The sequence below is a fragment of the Esox lucius genome, chromosome 19, assembly GCF_011004845.1.
Source record: "Esox lucius isolate fEsoLuc1 chromosome 19, fEsoLuc1.pri, whole genome shotgun sequence".
Taxonomy (NCBI): domain Eukaryota; kingdom Metazoa; phylum Chordata; class Actinopteri; order Esociformes; family Esocidae; genus Esox; species Esox lucius.
In genome coordinates, this window is record NC_047587.1 from 10,721,924 (window position 1) to 10,735,656 (window position 13,733).

At 46.3% G+C, this 13,733-nt stretch overlaps 1 protein-coding gene across 7 annotated transcripts in view; it reads left to right on the forward strand.

Annotated features, from left to right (window-relative positions):
- Nucleotides 1-13,733, forward strand: part of kif21a (kinesin family member 21A) — a 39,854-nt gene that overhangs the window by 20,440 nt on the left and 5,681 nt on the right. Inside the window, exons 9-29 of one of the 7 annotated variants that reach the window (XM_010897860.5) lie at nucleotides 141-330; nucleotides 434-497; nucleotides 624-821; nucleotides 1,069-1,134; nucleotides 1,563-1,650; nucleotides 1,753-1,858; nucleotides 2,361-2,549; nucleotides 4,003-4,202; nucleotides 4,307-4,414; nucleotides 4,519-4,587; nucleotides 5,238-5,386; nucleotides 5,534-5,678; nucleotides 5,830-6,024; nucleotides 6,192-6,293; nucleotides 6,686-6,851; nucleotides 7,388-7,408; nucleotides 9,256-9,313; nucleotides 9,397-9,457; nucleotides 9,648-9,856; nucleotides 10,947-11,069; nucleotides 13,396-13,532. In XM_010897860.5, the coding sequence (XP_010896162.4) occupies nucleotides 141-330; nucleotides 434-497; nucleotides 624-821; nucleotides 1,069-1,134; nucleotides 1,563-1,650; nucleotides 1,753-1,858; nucleotides 2,361-2,549; nucleotides 4,003-4,202; nucleotides 4,307-4,414; nucleotides 4,519-4,587; nucleotides 5,238-5,386; nucleotides 5,534-5,678; nucleotides 5,830-6,024; nucleotides 6,192-6,293; nucleotides 6,686-6,851; nucleotides 7,388-7,408; nucleotides 9,256-9,313; nucleotides 9,397-9,457; nucleotides 9,648-9,856; nucleotides 10,947-11,069; nucleotides 13,396-13,532 (2,644 nt within the window). Of the gene's footprint in view, nucleotides 1-140; nucleotides 331-433; nucleotides 498-623; nucleotides 822-1,068; nucleotides 1,135-1,562; nucleotides 1,651-1,752; nucleotides 1,859-2,360; nucleotides 2,550-4,002; nucleotides 4,203-4,306; nucleotides 4,415-4,518; nucleotides 4,588-5,237; nucleotides 5,387-5,533; nucleotides 5,679-5,829; nucleotides 6,025-6,191; nucleotides 6,294-6,685; nucleotides 6,852-7,387; nucleotides 7,409-9,255; nucleotides 9,314-9,396; nucleotides 9,458-9,647; nucleotides 9,857-10,946; nucleotides 11,070-11,851; nucleotides 11,981-13,395; nucleotides 13,533-13,733 lie in introns of all 7 variants that reach the window. The other 6 variants (XM_020040516.3, XM_020040515.3, XM_020040513.3 and 3 more) reach the window with 6 other exon arrangements.

A 13,733-nucleotide genomic window follows, 5' to 3' on the forward strand; every position in this document is an offset into this window, starting at 1 on the left:
GAATTGAGAAAGTCAATAAGTTGACAAGATCTGAATCAAATGAAATCAACTTGAAGCCTATGAGAAAGAGGCACGGTCTTCAGAAAACCAGTGACACACATTGAACTGCAACTGTGTTTAAGCCTCCTCTTCTCGGTCAGGGTAAACGTATGATTGGACAGGACGGCATGGAGAGTGTGAACGACATGTTCCACGAGAACAGCATGCTGCAGACGGAAAACAGCAACCTCAGAGTCCGAGTGAAAGCCATGCAGGAGACCATTGATGCCCAGAGGGCCAGACTCACACAGTATCTCAGTGACCAGGCCAACCAGGTCCTGGCCAGAGCCGGTGGGTTGGGCTTCGTCGTGTGTTTGTGTGAATGTGTGGGATTATACCCTCACCGTATGTCCATTTTACTTGGCTCAGAGTTCCCTGTTTCAAACCTCCCCAGGTGATGGAAACGAAGAGATTGGAAACATGATCAAGAGCTACATCAAGGAAATCGAGGATCTCAGGTATACTGTTCTGTCTGTGTACATACATACTGACATCAGAACATCTGCCCAGTATAGCTCATGGATATAGAGCTGTAGGAATATGTGTGAAAGGTAAATGTCACTGTTCCCCCACCCTGCCCACAGGGCCAAACTCCTGGAGAGTGAGTCTGTGAGTGAGAACCTTCGTAAGAACCTGTCCCGCGCCTCCTCACGCCAGTCCTTCTACCCCGGATCCTTCTCCCCAGCCCTCCTGGCCCCGGAGAAGGAGGCCTCAGACATCATCGAGCTGGCCAAGAAAGACCTGGAGAAACTCAAAAAGAAGGAGAGGAAGAAGAAGAAGAGGTGAACATAGAATAACTGAGAATATTGTCTTTGAAAGCCGAACTGCTTGTATATCCTTAGTGTCGCCACGGTGACACACGTTGTCTCCCTATGACGTGTTGCTTCCTTTTCTCTGTTCTTCCTGGTTTCCCGACTTCCTACTTCCTTCTTCCTTTTTTCTTTCCCTCCTTACTTCCTTCCGTCGTCCTTCCTTCCTTGTCTCCTGTCCACTGTGACGTTTGACCCTGACCCACTACCTGAACTAAAGGCTCCGGCAGCTGCTGGAAGAGAGAGAACGGGAAGAGGAGTTAGTAGTGGCGAAGGAAGATGGAAGGTTTGTCATCGGTTCCCCCTCCCTTCACCCCCCTGTCATTGCCATTCCAATCCCTGGCTTCTTCTAAACGGCTGTTTTGTTTTGCTTGACAGGCAGTGTCCACGCCAGAAGAGAGTCATTCGTTCACTTTGTTCACTACTTCTTCTGTTCAGCTGTTTTCTTTCAGTTTGCTCACCCCGACTGGCTGATATGATGGAAACCAACATGGGTTCTGTTTCATACAGCACCACCGGTTTATCAGGAGATTATTAGTAGATTTATTAACACCTTTTTTTATGATATAGAAAGTGTATCCATGTACAGAAAATGTTTGTACTGTACTTTTTTTCTGCTGCTTTGCTTATTCTGTCATGCTACTTTGCTTTTGCTCCCTGTAGAAAATGATTTGTCTGCGGTTTTCTCACCTTGTCGCTTTTGTCCCCTTTTAGTGTTGTCAAGGAGGAGGTCCCTAACAATGACCAGGACAAGGCCACAGAAAAAGAGCTGACCGAGCGTTCCAATGAGGAGCCTGATCTGGTAGGATGAACAACCTTATTGACACGATAACAGTGAGTTTTTCACACCAGTATCACCCGACACTGGATGGTTTTATGTGATGAAACGTTTTCGTTGGAGCAGGAGGGAAGTGACCATGAGGAAGTGGAGGAAGAAGAAGAAGAGGAAGAGGAGGAGATGGATGTAGAGGAGAGCTCTGATGAGTCAGACTCTGACTCTGATGAGAAAGGTATAAAAAAAAAAAAAAAAAAAAGGTTAAATTAATGTTTTTGGAATACAGCTCTGGAAAGGATTAAGAGACCACTGCACCTTTTTCGTTCCTTTCCAAAAAAGTTGAAAAGGAAGGTTTTGAGTGAAGAATAAAGGGGTTAAAATGAAGAGACCACTGCCAATTGAACGCTTCTGTTACTCACTCCAAACCTTCCCTTTCAACTGTTTTGGAAAGGAAAGAAAAAGGTGCAGTGGTCTCTTTCCGGAGCTGTATGAACGGTAGAAGGGAAATAACCCCTCAGAAAACTCCCCTGAATTAATTTAGAAAAAATACATTCTTTAATTTCTACTAAGAGTACCTGAACGGAGGCAGTTCCTCATCATCTGTTTTAATGAGGTTATGATTACAAGTGTCGGTCAACCCCATGACATAGGAGAGACTAAACAACCAACCTCAAAAACACCCCAAACCTGCCATCTGCTGTGTTTTGCAACCCGTTCAAGTCCATGTGCTCTTCCAGAGAACTTCCAGGCGGACCTGGCCAACATCACGTGTGAGATCGCCATCAAGCAGAAGCTGATCGACGAGCTGGAGAACAGCCAGCGGCGTCTGCACACGCTCAAACAGCAGTACGAGCAGAAGCTGATGATGCTGCAGAGCAAGATCAGAGACACTCAGCTGGAGAGGGACAGAGTGCTGCAGAACATGGGTACCACTAGATTATTATAGATTTGGCCAAATGTGGCGTTGAGATACAGTATCATAGTTCAGTGTGCGTTTTGCATCGCAGCTATCGAAACATTGTCTGTGAAGGAGTTATTTAGCTGCGTCGTTTTACGTCACAATGCTCATGTTTCTTCTGTCAGTGATTTCCTACAAACCAGTGGTTCCCAACCAGGGGGACTAGGACCCCTGTGGGTTCTTGGTCTGTCCACGGGGGTATCCACAAAAGACTCATGGGTTTATTGCACATGCAGGGGTACGTTAGGGGTATTTAGTACAAGGCCAAGTTAAGCTGGAGGTACAAAACCTGAAAAGGGTTGGAAATCAGTACTATAAACCAACATGCTCCAGCTGATCCCACCACTGGCCCAAACGTCCTCATTCTGTGACATTTCTAGCTATTTTTGAGAAACTTTGCTAACGTTAGCTAATGACAATATTGCCATCTAAAGTAAATTTGGTGATGTTGGCAATGTGGTTTCATACAACCTAATATATACCAAATGCAGCAATGTCATAATATATCCAAGCCTCCAGTGCAATGAAACTAAGCTGTCTATAGACAGTGGATGAAGTGATATGGACGATGTCCACAACCACTGGCCCTCTGGCTAGATTTAGTTATTGGAAAGCAGTTCTACAGGTCCAGGTGGCTAATTTAGTTTATACCAGTTATATTTAGGAATTTAGTAGAATGTAAAAAACGTTACTATCCTAAAGACATGAAAGTGTGGACATACATTACTCACATACAGAATTTCACTGATGACAGCAAACAGTGATGTCTCCACTGAAATCAAACATAGTGTTGTCATCAAATTATTCAGTAGGAACTGCACAGTGCTTGTCATATAGGAGCAAACTTGGGACTCCATGCATCCTGGCACTCTGGTATTGGTCTGGGGAAGTCTTTGTCTTGTTGCTACCCCTCGACAACACTAGTGGTACGTTCAATTGACCAGTGTTGTGGGAAAGAGCTTGTCATGCCGGCCATTTTCACTGGCTTATCCCCAGGACAGTAAGGTTATGCAATGTGGCGTCCAGTTGGTTCAATATGCAGTACAAGCTATTTGTCCCTCGCCCGTTGCTGTAAACAGGAATTTTACTTTACAGTAGTTAAGGCCTTGGTGCTTATTGTGGTCCACAAGCTACAAGTGGCTGTATCTCTCGTGAATCCCAATCCTTTGCCCCACTTTGGGACACACTTTGACTTTGAAAAATGAAATTTTGTTCCACTTTGACGTAATTCGTTGAATTAAAATGTACAAATAGAAAGGTGGGAGGTATTTCATATTTTAAATGTGTCTCTAAATCAGCCATAAACAAATGTATCAAATCATTACACACCGATCCATCCTTTTTTGGGGAAAACACCACTTGTCAGAATAATAGAAGCATTATTGTGTTTGTACCAAATCTGTCTTTGTCAACCCCTTCAGGCTCAGTGGAGACCTGCAACGATGATAAGGCCAAGAAGATCAAGCAGGAATACGAGAAGAAGCTGAGCGTGATGAATAAAGAGCTACAGAAACTACAGTCGGCCCAGAAAGAACACGCGCGCCTCCTCAAGAACCAGTCCAAGTATGAGACTCAGCTCAAAAAACTCCAACAGGACGTCATGGAAATGAAGAAGACCAAGGTAGCGGACAGGAAAAAGTGTCGCCGTATGTAGCGTTGGCATTTATCCAATGTGCGTATGTGAGCGTTGATGCTGATCTGCATGTGAACGTGATGTGCTGTCAGGTCCGTCTCATGAAGCAGATGAAGGAGCAACAGGAGAAGAACAGGCTGACAGAGTCCAGGAGGACCAGGGAGATCGCCACCCTCAAGAAGGACCAGCGCAAACAGGAGGTGAGCCCCAGGCCTTTTCGTTTGTAACTTGTGGGCAAAAAACTTGTACTACTTGTTCTTCGTTGTTGACTAATGTCGATGGTAATGTCTGTTATTTTCCATAGCATCAACTGAAACTGTTGGAGGCCCAGAAGAGACAACAGGAACTCATTCTGCGGCGGAAGACTGAGGAGGTGAGTAACACCAACCAACCCAGTCAACATAAGCGCTGTGCATACTATAATGCAACGACACAAGATGAAAAAAGGTCGCAGATATCCTGCAACAAATCACTTGCTCTCAACCTGAAGTGATTTAATTGGATCTAATTATCTTTAAGTTCACGAAACAGCTTATTCTGAGAACAGAAAATAAATTACAATTTGACCTTTGGTATCTGGGATAGGATATTGGCTTAGAAACGGAGCTTGTAGAAACCTTTAGCTGGGGCCAAGGAGCAGCAGAACAGAGAGAGTAAGTGAACTTCCTGTACAGTAAAGTGAATAAAAGAGGAAGTAGAAAATGCACTCCTGGTTGCAAAAACTGGACCAGTCGAGCCAAAACGCTCCCCAAAAATTTTGTACTCCATCATGTATGTATGTACGTTTGTGCCCCATGTCATAAAAACCACTCCCTTTCAAACTTGAATTTTCCTGGCTAAGTGGGTCTAGTCATAGACTATGGACATATAAACAGCATATTACACAGACCAAAATGGGAGGTCTAAGAACATAGTTTGTTCTTTTAAAGTCCTAGTCTGCATCTTTAAACTCATGCTATACTACTGAGAGTAACAAACCTCAGTGCCAGGCGGTGGCCCCTGACTGTTGGTGTGTGTTTCCAGGTAACTGCCTTACGGAGGCAGGCCAGGCCTGTGTCTGGTAAGGTGACCGGCAGAAAGGTCAATCTAGCAGAGACCCTCCAGGACTCATCTCATCGACCCTCCCCAGGACGCCTGCATCCCTCTGGATCCACCGCTCCCAACGGAACCAGGTTAGATACGGACTGTGTGTGTGTGTGTGTGTCAATCATTGAGGTTGATGACGTCGTTATGTTCTTCTGGGACAGCATGACACTTCCATGGCCATACTGCACAGACCCCATGCCTCAACTGTGTGTGTGTGTGTGTGTGTGTGTCAGGTCCTACTACAGACGCTCAACTGGCATATACTCCACCAGAGTAGCTAGGGTCAAGTGGCAGTCTCTGGAGCGCCGCATCTCTGATGTCATCATGCAGAGGATGACCATTTCCAACATGGAGGCCGATATGAACCGCTTGCTTAAGGTAGACATGCAGTGCCGTTGACAAGCGTGTAATGCACACCTCTACTGTGTTATGTTATGGAAGTACTGTTCATTAAGTATCTTTGTTCATGTCAACTTATTTGGCAAACCTCACACCAACACCACCTCCATCACTCCCTTCCCGTCCTCAGCAACGCGAGGAGCTGACCAAGCGCAGGGACAAGGTGACGAGGAGGAGGGACAGGCTTGCGGGGGAGGGGCCAGAGGTCGAGAAGGCGGTGCTCAGCCTCAGTGAGGATGTCGACGCGCTGGTGGCCAACATAGACTACATCAACGACAGCATCGCCGACTGCCAAGCCAACATCATGCAAATGGAGGAGGCCAAGGTCAGTGAGTCGCTCAGTCGGTTGAAATCACCCCGGAAACCCTGAGGGTCATACTAACATGGCCACATTTCAAGCGTTATAATTCTTGCCAAGGAAATGGAGCACTTTTCCTGGATGGATTTAGTTATTGTCACGTTTTTCCTCACCTTGTTATTGTCCGTCTGCAGGAGGAGGTGGACACGGTGGATGTTTCCGCGGTGATCAGTTCCTGTACACTAACAGAGGCCCGTTTTCTACTGGACCACTTCATGTCCATGGCCATAAACAAGGCATGTGCCTCCCCCGCAGGGATGTGGTCCTGGCACCGAACCGAACCAACGGGTTTCTGATGCTCTCCTGCCCACTCATTCCTTACATTTCTTCCGTTCCGCTCCTGAATAACGAACCGCATCTGTCCTGAGTAATTTTACACGCGACTCATAGTCGAGCTACTTCCCTGCTTTACACCGGTTTAACCCCTTCACACGCCTCAACCAACGGCCATCTTTGGGGACCTACCCTGTGTCAACACGTTCTTCATCTCACACTCGCATCGCGCATCTCCGTCTACAGACCCTTTTATTTTGTCATGTTGTTTGTGTGTGGTGTACAGTATTACCCACGTGCACAGCTGATCTTGGATGACTCTCCTCTTATCTAACTCTTTGACCTTTAACCCCAGGGTCTGCAGGCTGCTCAGAAGGAGTCCCAGGTGAAGGTGATGGAGGGTCGGCTGAAGCAGACTGAGATCACCAGCGCCACCCAGAACCAGCTGCTGTTCCACATGCTGAAGGAGAAGGCGGAGTTCAACCCCGAGCTGGACGCCTTACTGGGGAACGCTCTGCAAGGTAACCGCCCCAAACGCGCGCTACGCGGGATGCCCAGTGTCTCCGGCCCTCTCAGCCCTTACACCCGGAGGGCCGTAAGTCAAGCACACAACGCTACCACGTCTCGCTCGCCCCGTTCGTCATGTCGGGTTAAAGAAATAGCCCGGCCAAACATGAATGTATCGTCTCTTCAGTTGTTGGCAGGGCCTCCTGAACCTGGGCTGGGCGGCTGGGGTTTAGTGCATGAGGATTCCGGCGTGTTGAGTTGCTCTTGCTTGTCGCCTCCTGAATAGATTCCCACCTTTTAAAACTCACCAAACAATTTGAAGCGGGTCCGCAGAGGTTCCATTTGACCTTAGTTTATTCACTGGGATCTGTTGAGGAGGATGACCCGACTGTTGAAGCAGTACCACTCGGGTTCTAGTTACTTACCTGGATGTTCATCTGGAATTGGGTTTTTGGTTACGGGACAGTGAGTGAATGAAGGTGTTTTTCATTGGTGTGTTGCCTTTTCTTTCCTGTCCCCCCCCCCCCCCACGGTGCCTTAATGTACACAGAGCTGGGTAACCTCCCAGTGGGTGAGTAGCTGACACCAGACATTACCTCTATGTTGCGAATGCATGGGTCCCCCCCCTGGTGGAAACTAACCCGACATAACATGAGCAGGTGCATGAGGTGTAACGCCGCTGTCTTCCAGAACTCCATCTGTCAGCTCCTCCCACTCCTCCTTGTCCAATGAAAGGGGCCCCTCTCCCACCAGGCATTATATCCCCCGCAAATCTAACTAGTTTCCCCGTGTCTGTAGGGGCCCCCTCCTTCACAGGTGGAACAAGGACGTTCGTCTCAAACCACTCCGTTGGGAGCGACAGTCTTACTAACGGTTCCTACCTTCTTGACCTCTCGTCTTCAGTTCCCCCCTCCTTCTCCCTCCTGTTCATAACCCCTCACCTCTTTACTCGGTGACCGCTCACCCTTTCAAGCCCTGGGCTCCTGTTAACTCTTCCCTCTCAGTGACTGAACGGGGACCTTGTCTTTTGGGGCAGTTTGATATGAACAGCATGGCGCTGCGCTGACATCTTGTTCATCTGCTTTTCCTTGTCCGTTATTTCAACATCTACTGTGTTTAATAACATAAAAACACCATGTTGTTAACATTTGTTTTCAACCAACCCAGTTGTAGTTTAACCTTGGTACAATGGGGAGAACAAGTATTTGATACACTGCCGATTTTGCAGGCTTTCCCACTTACAAAGCATGTAGAAGTCTGTCATTTTTATCATAGGTACTCTTCAACTGTGAGTGACGGAATCTATATATATTTGGTAGAGAAACCTTTGTTTGCAATTATAGAGATCATACGTTTCCTGTAGTTCTTGACCAGGTTTGCACACACTGCAGCAGGGATTTTGGCCCACTCCTGCATACAGACCTCCAGATCCTTCAGGTTTCGGGGCTGTCGCTGGGTAATACAGACTTTCAGCTCCCTCCAAAGATTTTCTATTGGGTTCAGGTCTGGAGACATGCCAGGCCACTCCAGGACCTTGAGATGCTTCTTACGGAGCCACTCCTTAGTTGCCCTGGCTGTGTGTTTCGGGTCGTTGTCATGCTGGACGACCCATCTTCAATGCTCTTACTGAGGGAAGATCTCGCGCTACATGGCCCCATCCATCCTCCCCTCAATACGGTGCATTTGCCTTATCCCCTTTGCAGAAAAACATCCCCAAAGAATTATGTTTCCACCTCCGTGCTTTACGGTTGGGATGGTGTTCTTGGAGTTGTACTCATCCTTCTTCCTCCAAACACGGCGTGTGGAGGTTTAGACCGGTCCTGTAGCTCATCCCAGTCTTGTGCAGGTCTATAATTGTATCCCTGATGTCCTTACACAGCACTCTGGTCTTGGCCATTGTGGAGAGGTTGGAGTCTTTGATTGAGTGTGTGGACAGGTGTTTTTTATACAGGTAACAAGTTCAAACAGGTACAGTTAATACAGGTAATGAGTGGAGAACAGGAGGGCTTCTTAAAGAAAAACTAACAGGTCTGTGAGAGCCGGAATTCTTACTGGTTGATAGATGATCAAATTCTTATGTCATGCAATAAAATGCAAATTAATTATTTAAAAATCATACAATGTGATTTTCCGGATTTTCTGTCTCTCACAGTTGAAGTGTACCTATGCTAAAAATTACAGAGCTCTTCATGCTTTGTAAGTAGGAAAACCTGCGAAATCGGCAGTGTATCAAATACTTGTTCTCCCCACTGTTCAAGTTTTTAAACCATGTTCAGTTTGATAATGTGCAGGTATTTGCCAACTACACAATTTTTTTATCAGACCCAACTTTGTTACAGACAACAGAAAAGCATTTTCAAGGGATGTTTGCTTCCGACGTGCAGTTTAACTGATGTTTTGGGGCCTTTGATTCCACAGAGAATGGGGACGATAGCAGCAGTGACGAATCTGCCCAGAGTCCTGCAACAGAGGGACAGTAAGTATTAAACATGCTCAAAGTGACTAAGATTTGAAAAAACTGTAACCAATTTCTGGTGACTGTTGTTTTTCAACTCGCAGTTCCAGCTCACTGGCATCTGACCTGATGAAACTCTGTGGAGAGACCAAAACAAGGAGCAAGGTACCATTGTCAGTCTTTTTGTGTGTGTGTGTGTGTTTTATATATGTGTTTATATTTCTTACTATCCATGTGCACATATCAGTGTGTTGGTGTGAGAATGTTTCAGTTGTGTTTGTGGTGACCTGTGTTTTTGCATGCGGGTCTGTGCATGTTTGTGTAAAGTCTTCCTTCTACACATTTCTCCACCCAGGCTCGTAGGAGAACCACCACTCAGATGGAGCTTCTATATGCCAATAGTGACTCCGCTCTTGACACAACGTCTGGAGATTTCTCCTCCCCCTGTGTCCCATTGGCTGAAACACCAGAAGAGGGCGGGGACAGGGAGACTGTTCCTCCCCCAGCCCGGGACAGGGACTATGTGGCTCATTCCCCAGGCCTGTCCTCTAAACTGGGCAGCATGTAAGTCCAGGCCAGCACATGCTAGCTAGCTAACCCACTGCTTCCTGCATGTTTATTTAGCTGCCGCTTATTCTATTTTCACTTTGCCTGACTTGCTGTGCCTGACATGACTGAAACCCCCCTATTCAACTTATAGCCTCCTATCCAAAAGAAACCAGAATGTACCAATTGTAGTATATTCCTTCATTTGCACTAAGAAGTTATCTGTCAAGTGTATGACGCTTAACTCCTTGCCACTGTCACAAACACAGTGTGGGCCTGGCTGGTCACTGGGTGGGAGGCCAAATGCTGCTGGGAGTAGTGTTGAAGCCCAGTAGAGGGCACTTCCCTCTGGTATTAATATAAAGTGCCCAGTGCCCCAGGGCAGTGAAGGAGACATGGCCATGTGGATAGGACATTAACTGGATGTCCTGACACTGTGGTTAGTAAACACTCATGAACCTAGTGTCATGGCTACATTTCCAATCTGGCCATATCAACATGGCCACCTAATCATCTGAAACTTCCAGTTACCTCATTCATCCACTGTACCTAAAAAATACACTGCATACATTTAAAAGTGCATCAGCTAAATTCCTGGATATTGAAATTTGAATGTAACACGTACGCTGAGGCATGCGCACTGGGGTCGAACAGATGTCATTTTCTCTCATTAGGATGTATTAGCTGACTCTTCACAATTACTGTACATGAGTACAGTGCCTTCAACAGACAGTAATTCTGTCCTAACCAGTTCATGCACAGCATTTTGGGAAACCAGTTCTTCTTACGGACTGTGCGGACCGCTGAGAACCAACTTTACCGTGACTTAGGGTGACGGCGTCGACCAAAAGCTTGTAAAACAATAGTGTTCTCATAAAAGAAACCCTCACAAAATGATCCCCTACAAAACACAAGTTCTTGGTGGCGGAGGCGCTCCATATTGGGCCTGGATGTCAGGTAACAGTGTGATGTGTGTGTTCACTGCATGGTCGCCGCTCCATATTGCTTCATTTATTATTTTCCTCACTTTGTTGTCCTTTTCCCACATGTTTTGTCTTGTGTCCTCGTTGTGTTATGTGTCGCTAATGACAACCAAACTGAATGTTAGCTCCGGCTCCAGACTGGGCTCCCCGCAAGGGGTGGAAAAGAGAATTCCAGAACCCTCGCCGCTCTCTCGCAGGAAGACCTATGACAAGTCGCAAGCGCCGTCTAAGGTCAAGGAGATCAAACAGTAAGAGACTAGCCATGCTCGGGTGGCCCAGGCCAAAAGCACTTCTGTTTCCAAAATGGCCATGGCATTTCCCCTTTCTGATTCCCGTCTCAGGAAGCATGTGGCATTATCTTAATCAGCAATGGCCTTTGCCTGGTGTGATATCTTACCTTGCCAAGTTCTACACTGAATAAAGCAAAATTTTCCTAAATCCCTCTTGAATGAGACTTTCTTAAAGTGATTCCTCAGTCTCTGTTTTATTTCAGAGGGGGATCAGTGCTCAACTTGGCCTTTTTAACATCTTTAAACCCTTTGATGCAAATTTGGCTTCGATATATAAACCCCTAGATATTGCTATTGCTGCGCTAACCAACTGTTTCTCGCGGACCCTTTGACTGATTGTAACATGAGAAGTTAATCATGGGGAGGGCGCTGAAAGCTATTTTTCTCATTAATTCAATCCCCGCGTAAAGAAACGTCCTTTCCCCACTAGTTCCCACGACCTGTGATGGACATGCACAGTGTTCTTGGATGAAATGTGAAAAGGCCGGTGCTGAATCTCAGAAAGCAGTGCAGGGCCTTGTTCCCCAGGGAGCGTCGGCTGACAGAACATGGGCGGAGCGTTTCAAACCCTGAACGCTGTTCATTTTTCTTTAGCTGGTCTGTATTTCAGACACGGCCGTTGGGGTGCATGAATGCACTTTCTGCTGTTGTCAGTACGGCAGCGACTGACCTGTCCTCTCTACATATGTACGTGAACCCAGCCAGACAGCCAGATTGAGCGGCCCTGTCCACTGTTCCAGCTGTGACACCAGGAGGTCAGACAGCTCCTTGCCTCCAACCTCCTCTCCCTACACCCGTCTTCGTAGCCAAGGCAACGTGTTTGTACGCCTGACAGGGTGTCTGGAGATAGGGGACAAACGTCAGGATAAGTAAGACGAAAACATTAGTATAGTAAATATTTTTAATAAGCATATTGTTTATTCATTAGCAGCAGGTGTAAGTAATGAGCATAACTTATATAATAAAGTTATGGTTACAGTATATCAATCAATCAAATGTATTTATATGTATCAGCTGTTGTCACAAAGTGCTTTTACAAAACACCCAGCCTGAATTTTACAAAACACCCAATATATCTGTATGCTTAATCATTTGAGAAAGGTGACCCTGGAAGGAAATGATGATTACTTGTGTTCTGGGCATGCCACAGATATTGGGAGGGCTCTTGTGATAGGATTCTGTCTCACCAGTTCAAATCAGGAGTTTGGTCGCTCTCACATCGTCTCTAGTAAGATTCCAAATTACAATATTGCCCACAAAATTCCCCTATCCTATCCTTGGTATCATTGTTCTTCAACCACAAACACGTGAGAAATTAAAAAGCACCCTTTAATATTACGACTATTCATTTTTTGCTTTTTTGGTTTCAAGTATATTATTTTTAACTTTGTTAAGAAAGTCTCTGTAGAACATCTCTTGGATCTGTCTCGACATCTGCTCCTTCTTCTGAGGCAGAGCATCACACTGACCCAGAACATCCTAAATGTGTGGCTCCTCCTCCAGGTTTTAAAGGACCCCTCTCTCTGTGCCTTTGTTCGGTCCCTTTCAGTTTTCACTTCAGTTCTACTCAGCCTGTCCATGTAGCTGTGGGCACCCGTTCTGTCTGTGTTTTCCAGGCAGTAACATGTTTCTAACTGGCCGTGGGCTCGTGAGTTGTGTATGCATGTCTACCTACTGTCTTGTGCTTTTGGTTGGTGCCAGTGCTGTGGGTAGGGGTCGCTATCTTATCGCAGCCCAGTATATGATTTGCAAAAAAAAGCATGAATAGGTGGGATCCTGTTACCATTTTCTCTGACTCGGCTGTTGACATGTCAGTGTGTGTGTGGGTGTGTGTGTGTGTTTTAGGTCTAACTATACTCATGGGGACCAAATGTCCCCATGAGTATAGTAAAACCAGAAAGAATTGGACTCATTGGGACCTTTTGCCGGTCCCCATGAGGCTAAAGTAGATTTCCTGCTCAGGGTTTAGGGTCAAACAATTAATTTTAGAGTTAGAATTGGGGTTTCTTTAAGGTCCAGGCATTGTTGTTTAAGTTTAGGGTTAGAATTGGGGTTTCTTTAAGGTCCAGGCGTTGTTGTTTTAGTTTAGGGTTAAGGTTAGGCATTATATCTAGGTAAAGTTTAGGTATAAATGTTACTTTATTGAGGTTAAGGTTAGGGTTAGGTGAGGGTTAGGGCAAGGGAGCATGCAATTTCTATTTTCTGGTCCCCATGAGGATGGCCATACAAACGTGTGTGTGTGTGTGTGTGTGTGTGTGTGTGTGTGTGGTTTCCTTGTCTCCAGAGGGGTGATCAACCCAGTGCCTTCCTCTAAGGGCAGTCGGTCAGCCACACTGCAGTGTGTCCACGTGGCTGAGGGTCACACTAAAGCCGTGCTGTGTGTCGACTCGACCGATGACCTCCTCTTCACTGGCTCCAAAGGTCAGACTCTTTCGTCTTCCTCTCTAACTCGCTCATATCGGTCATCCGAGTCCGAGGTAATCGCTTGTTATTTGATATCGGGGCACATCACTGGTGAAGCACCCCAGTTGTTGTGGGCTTGTCACGCAGTGCTGTGACAGTGTGTTGACGTCATGTGACACAGGAAGTAATTGCGCTGAATGGGACACTGAGACAGAAGTG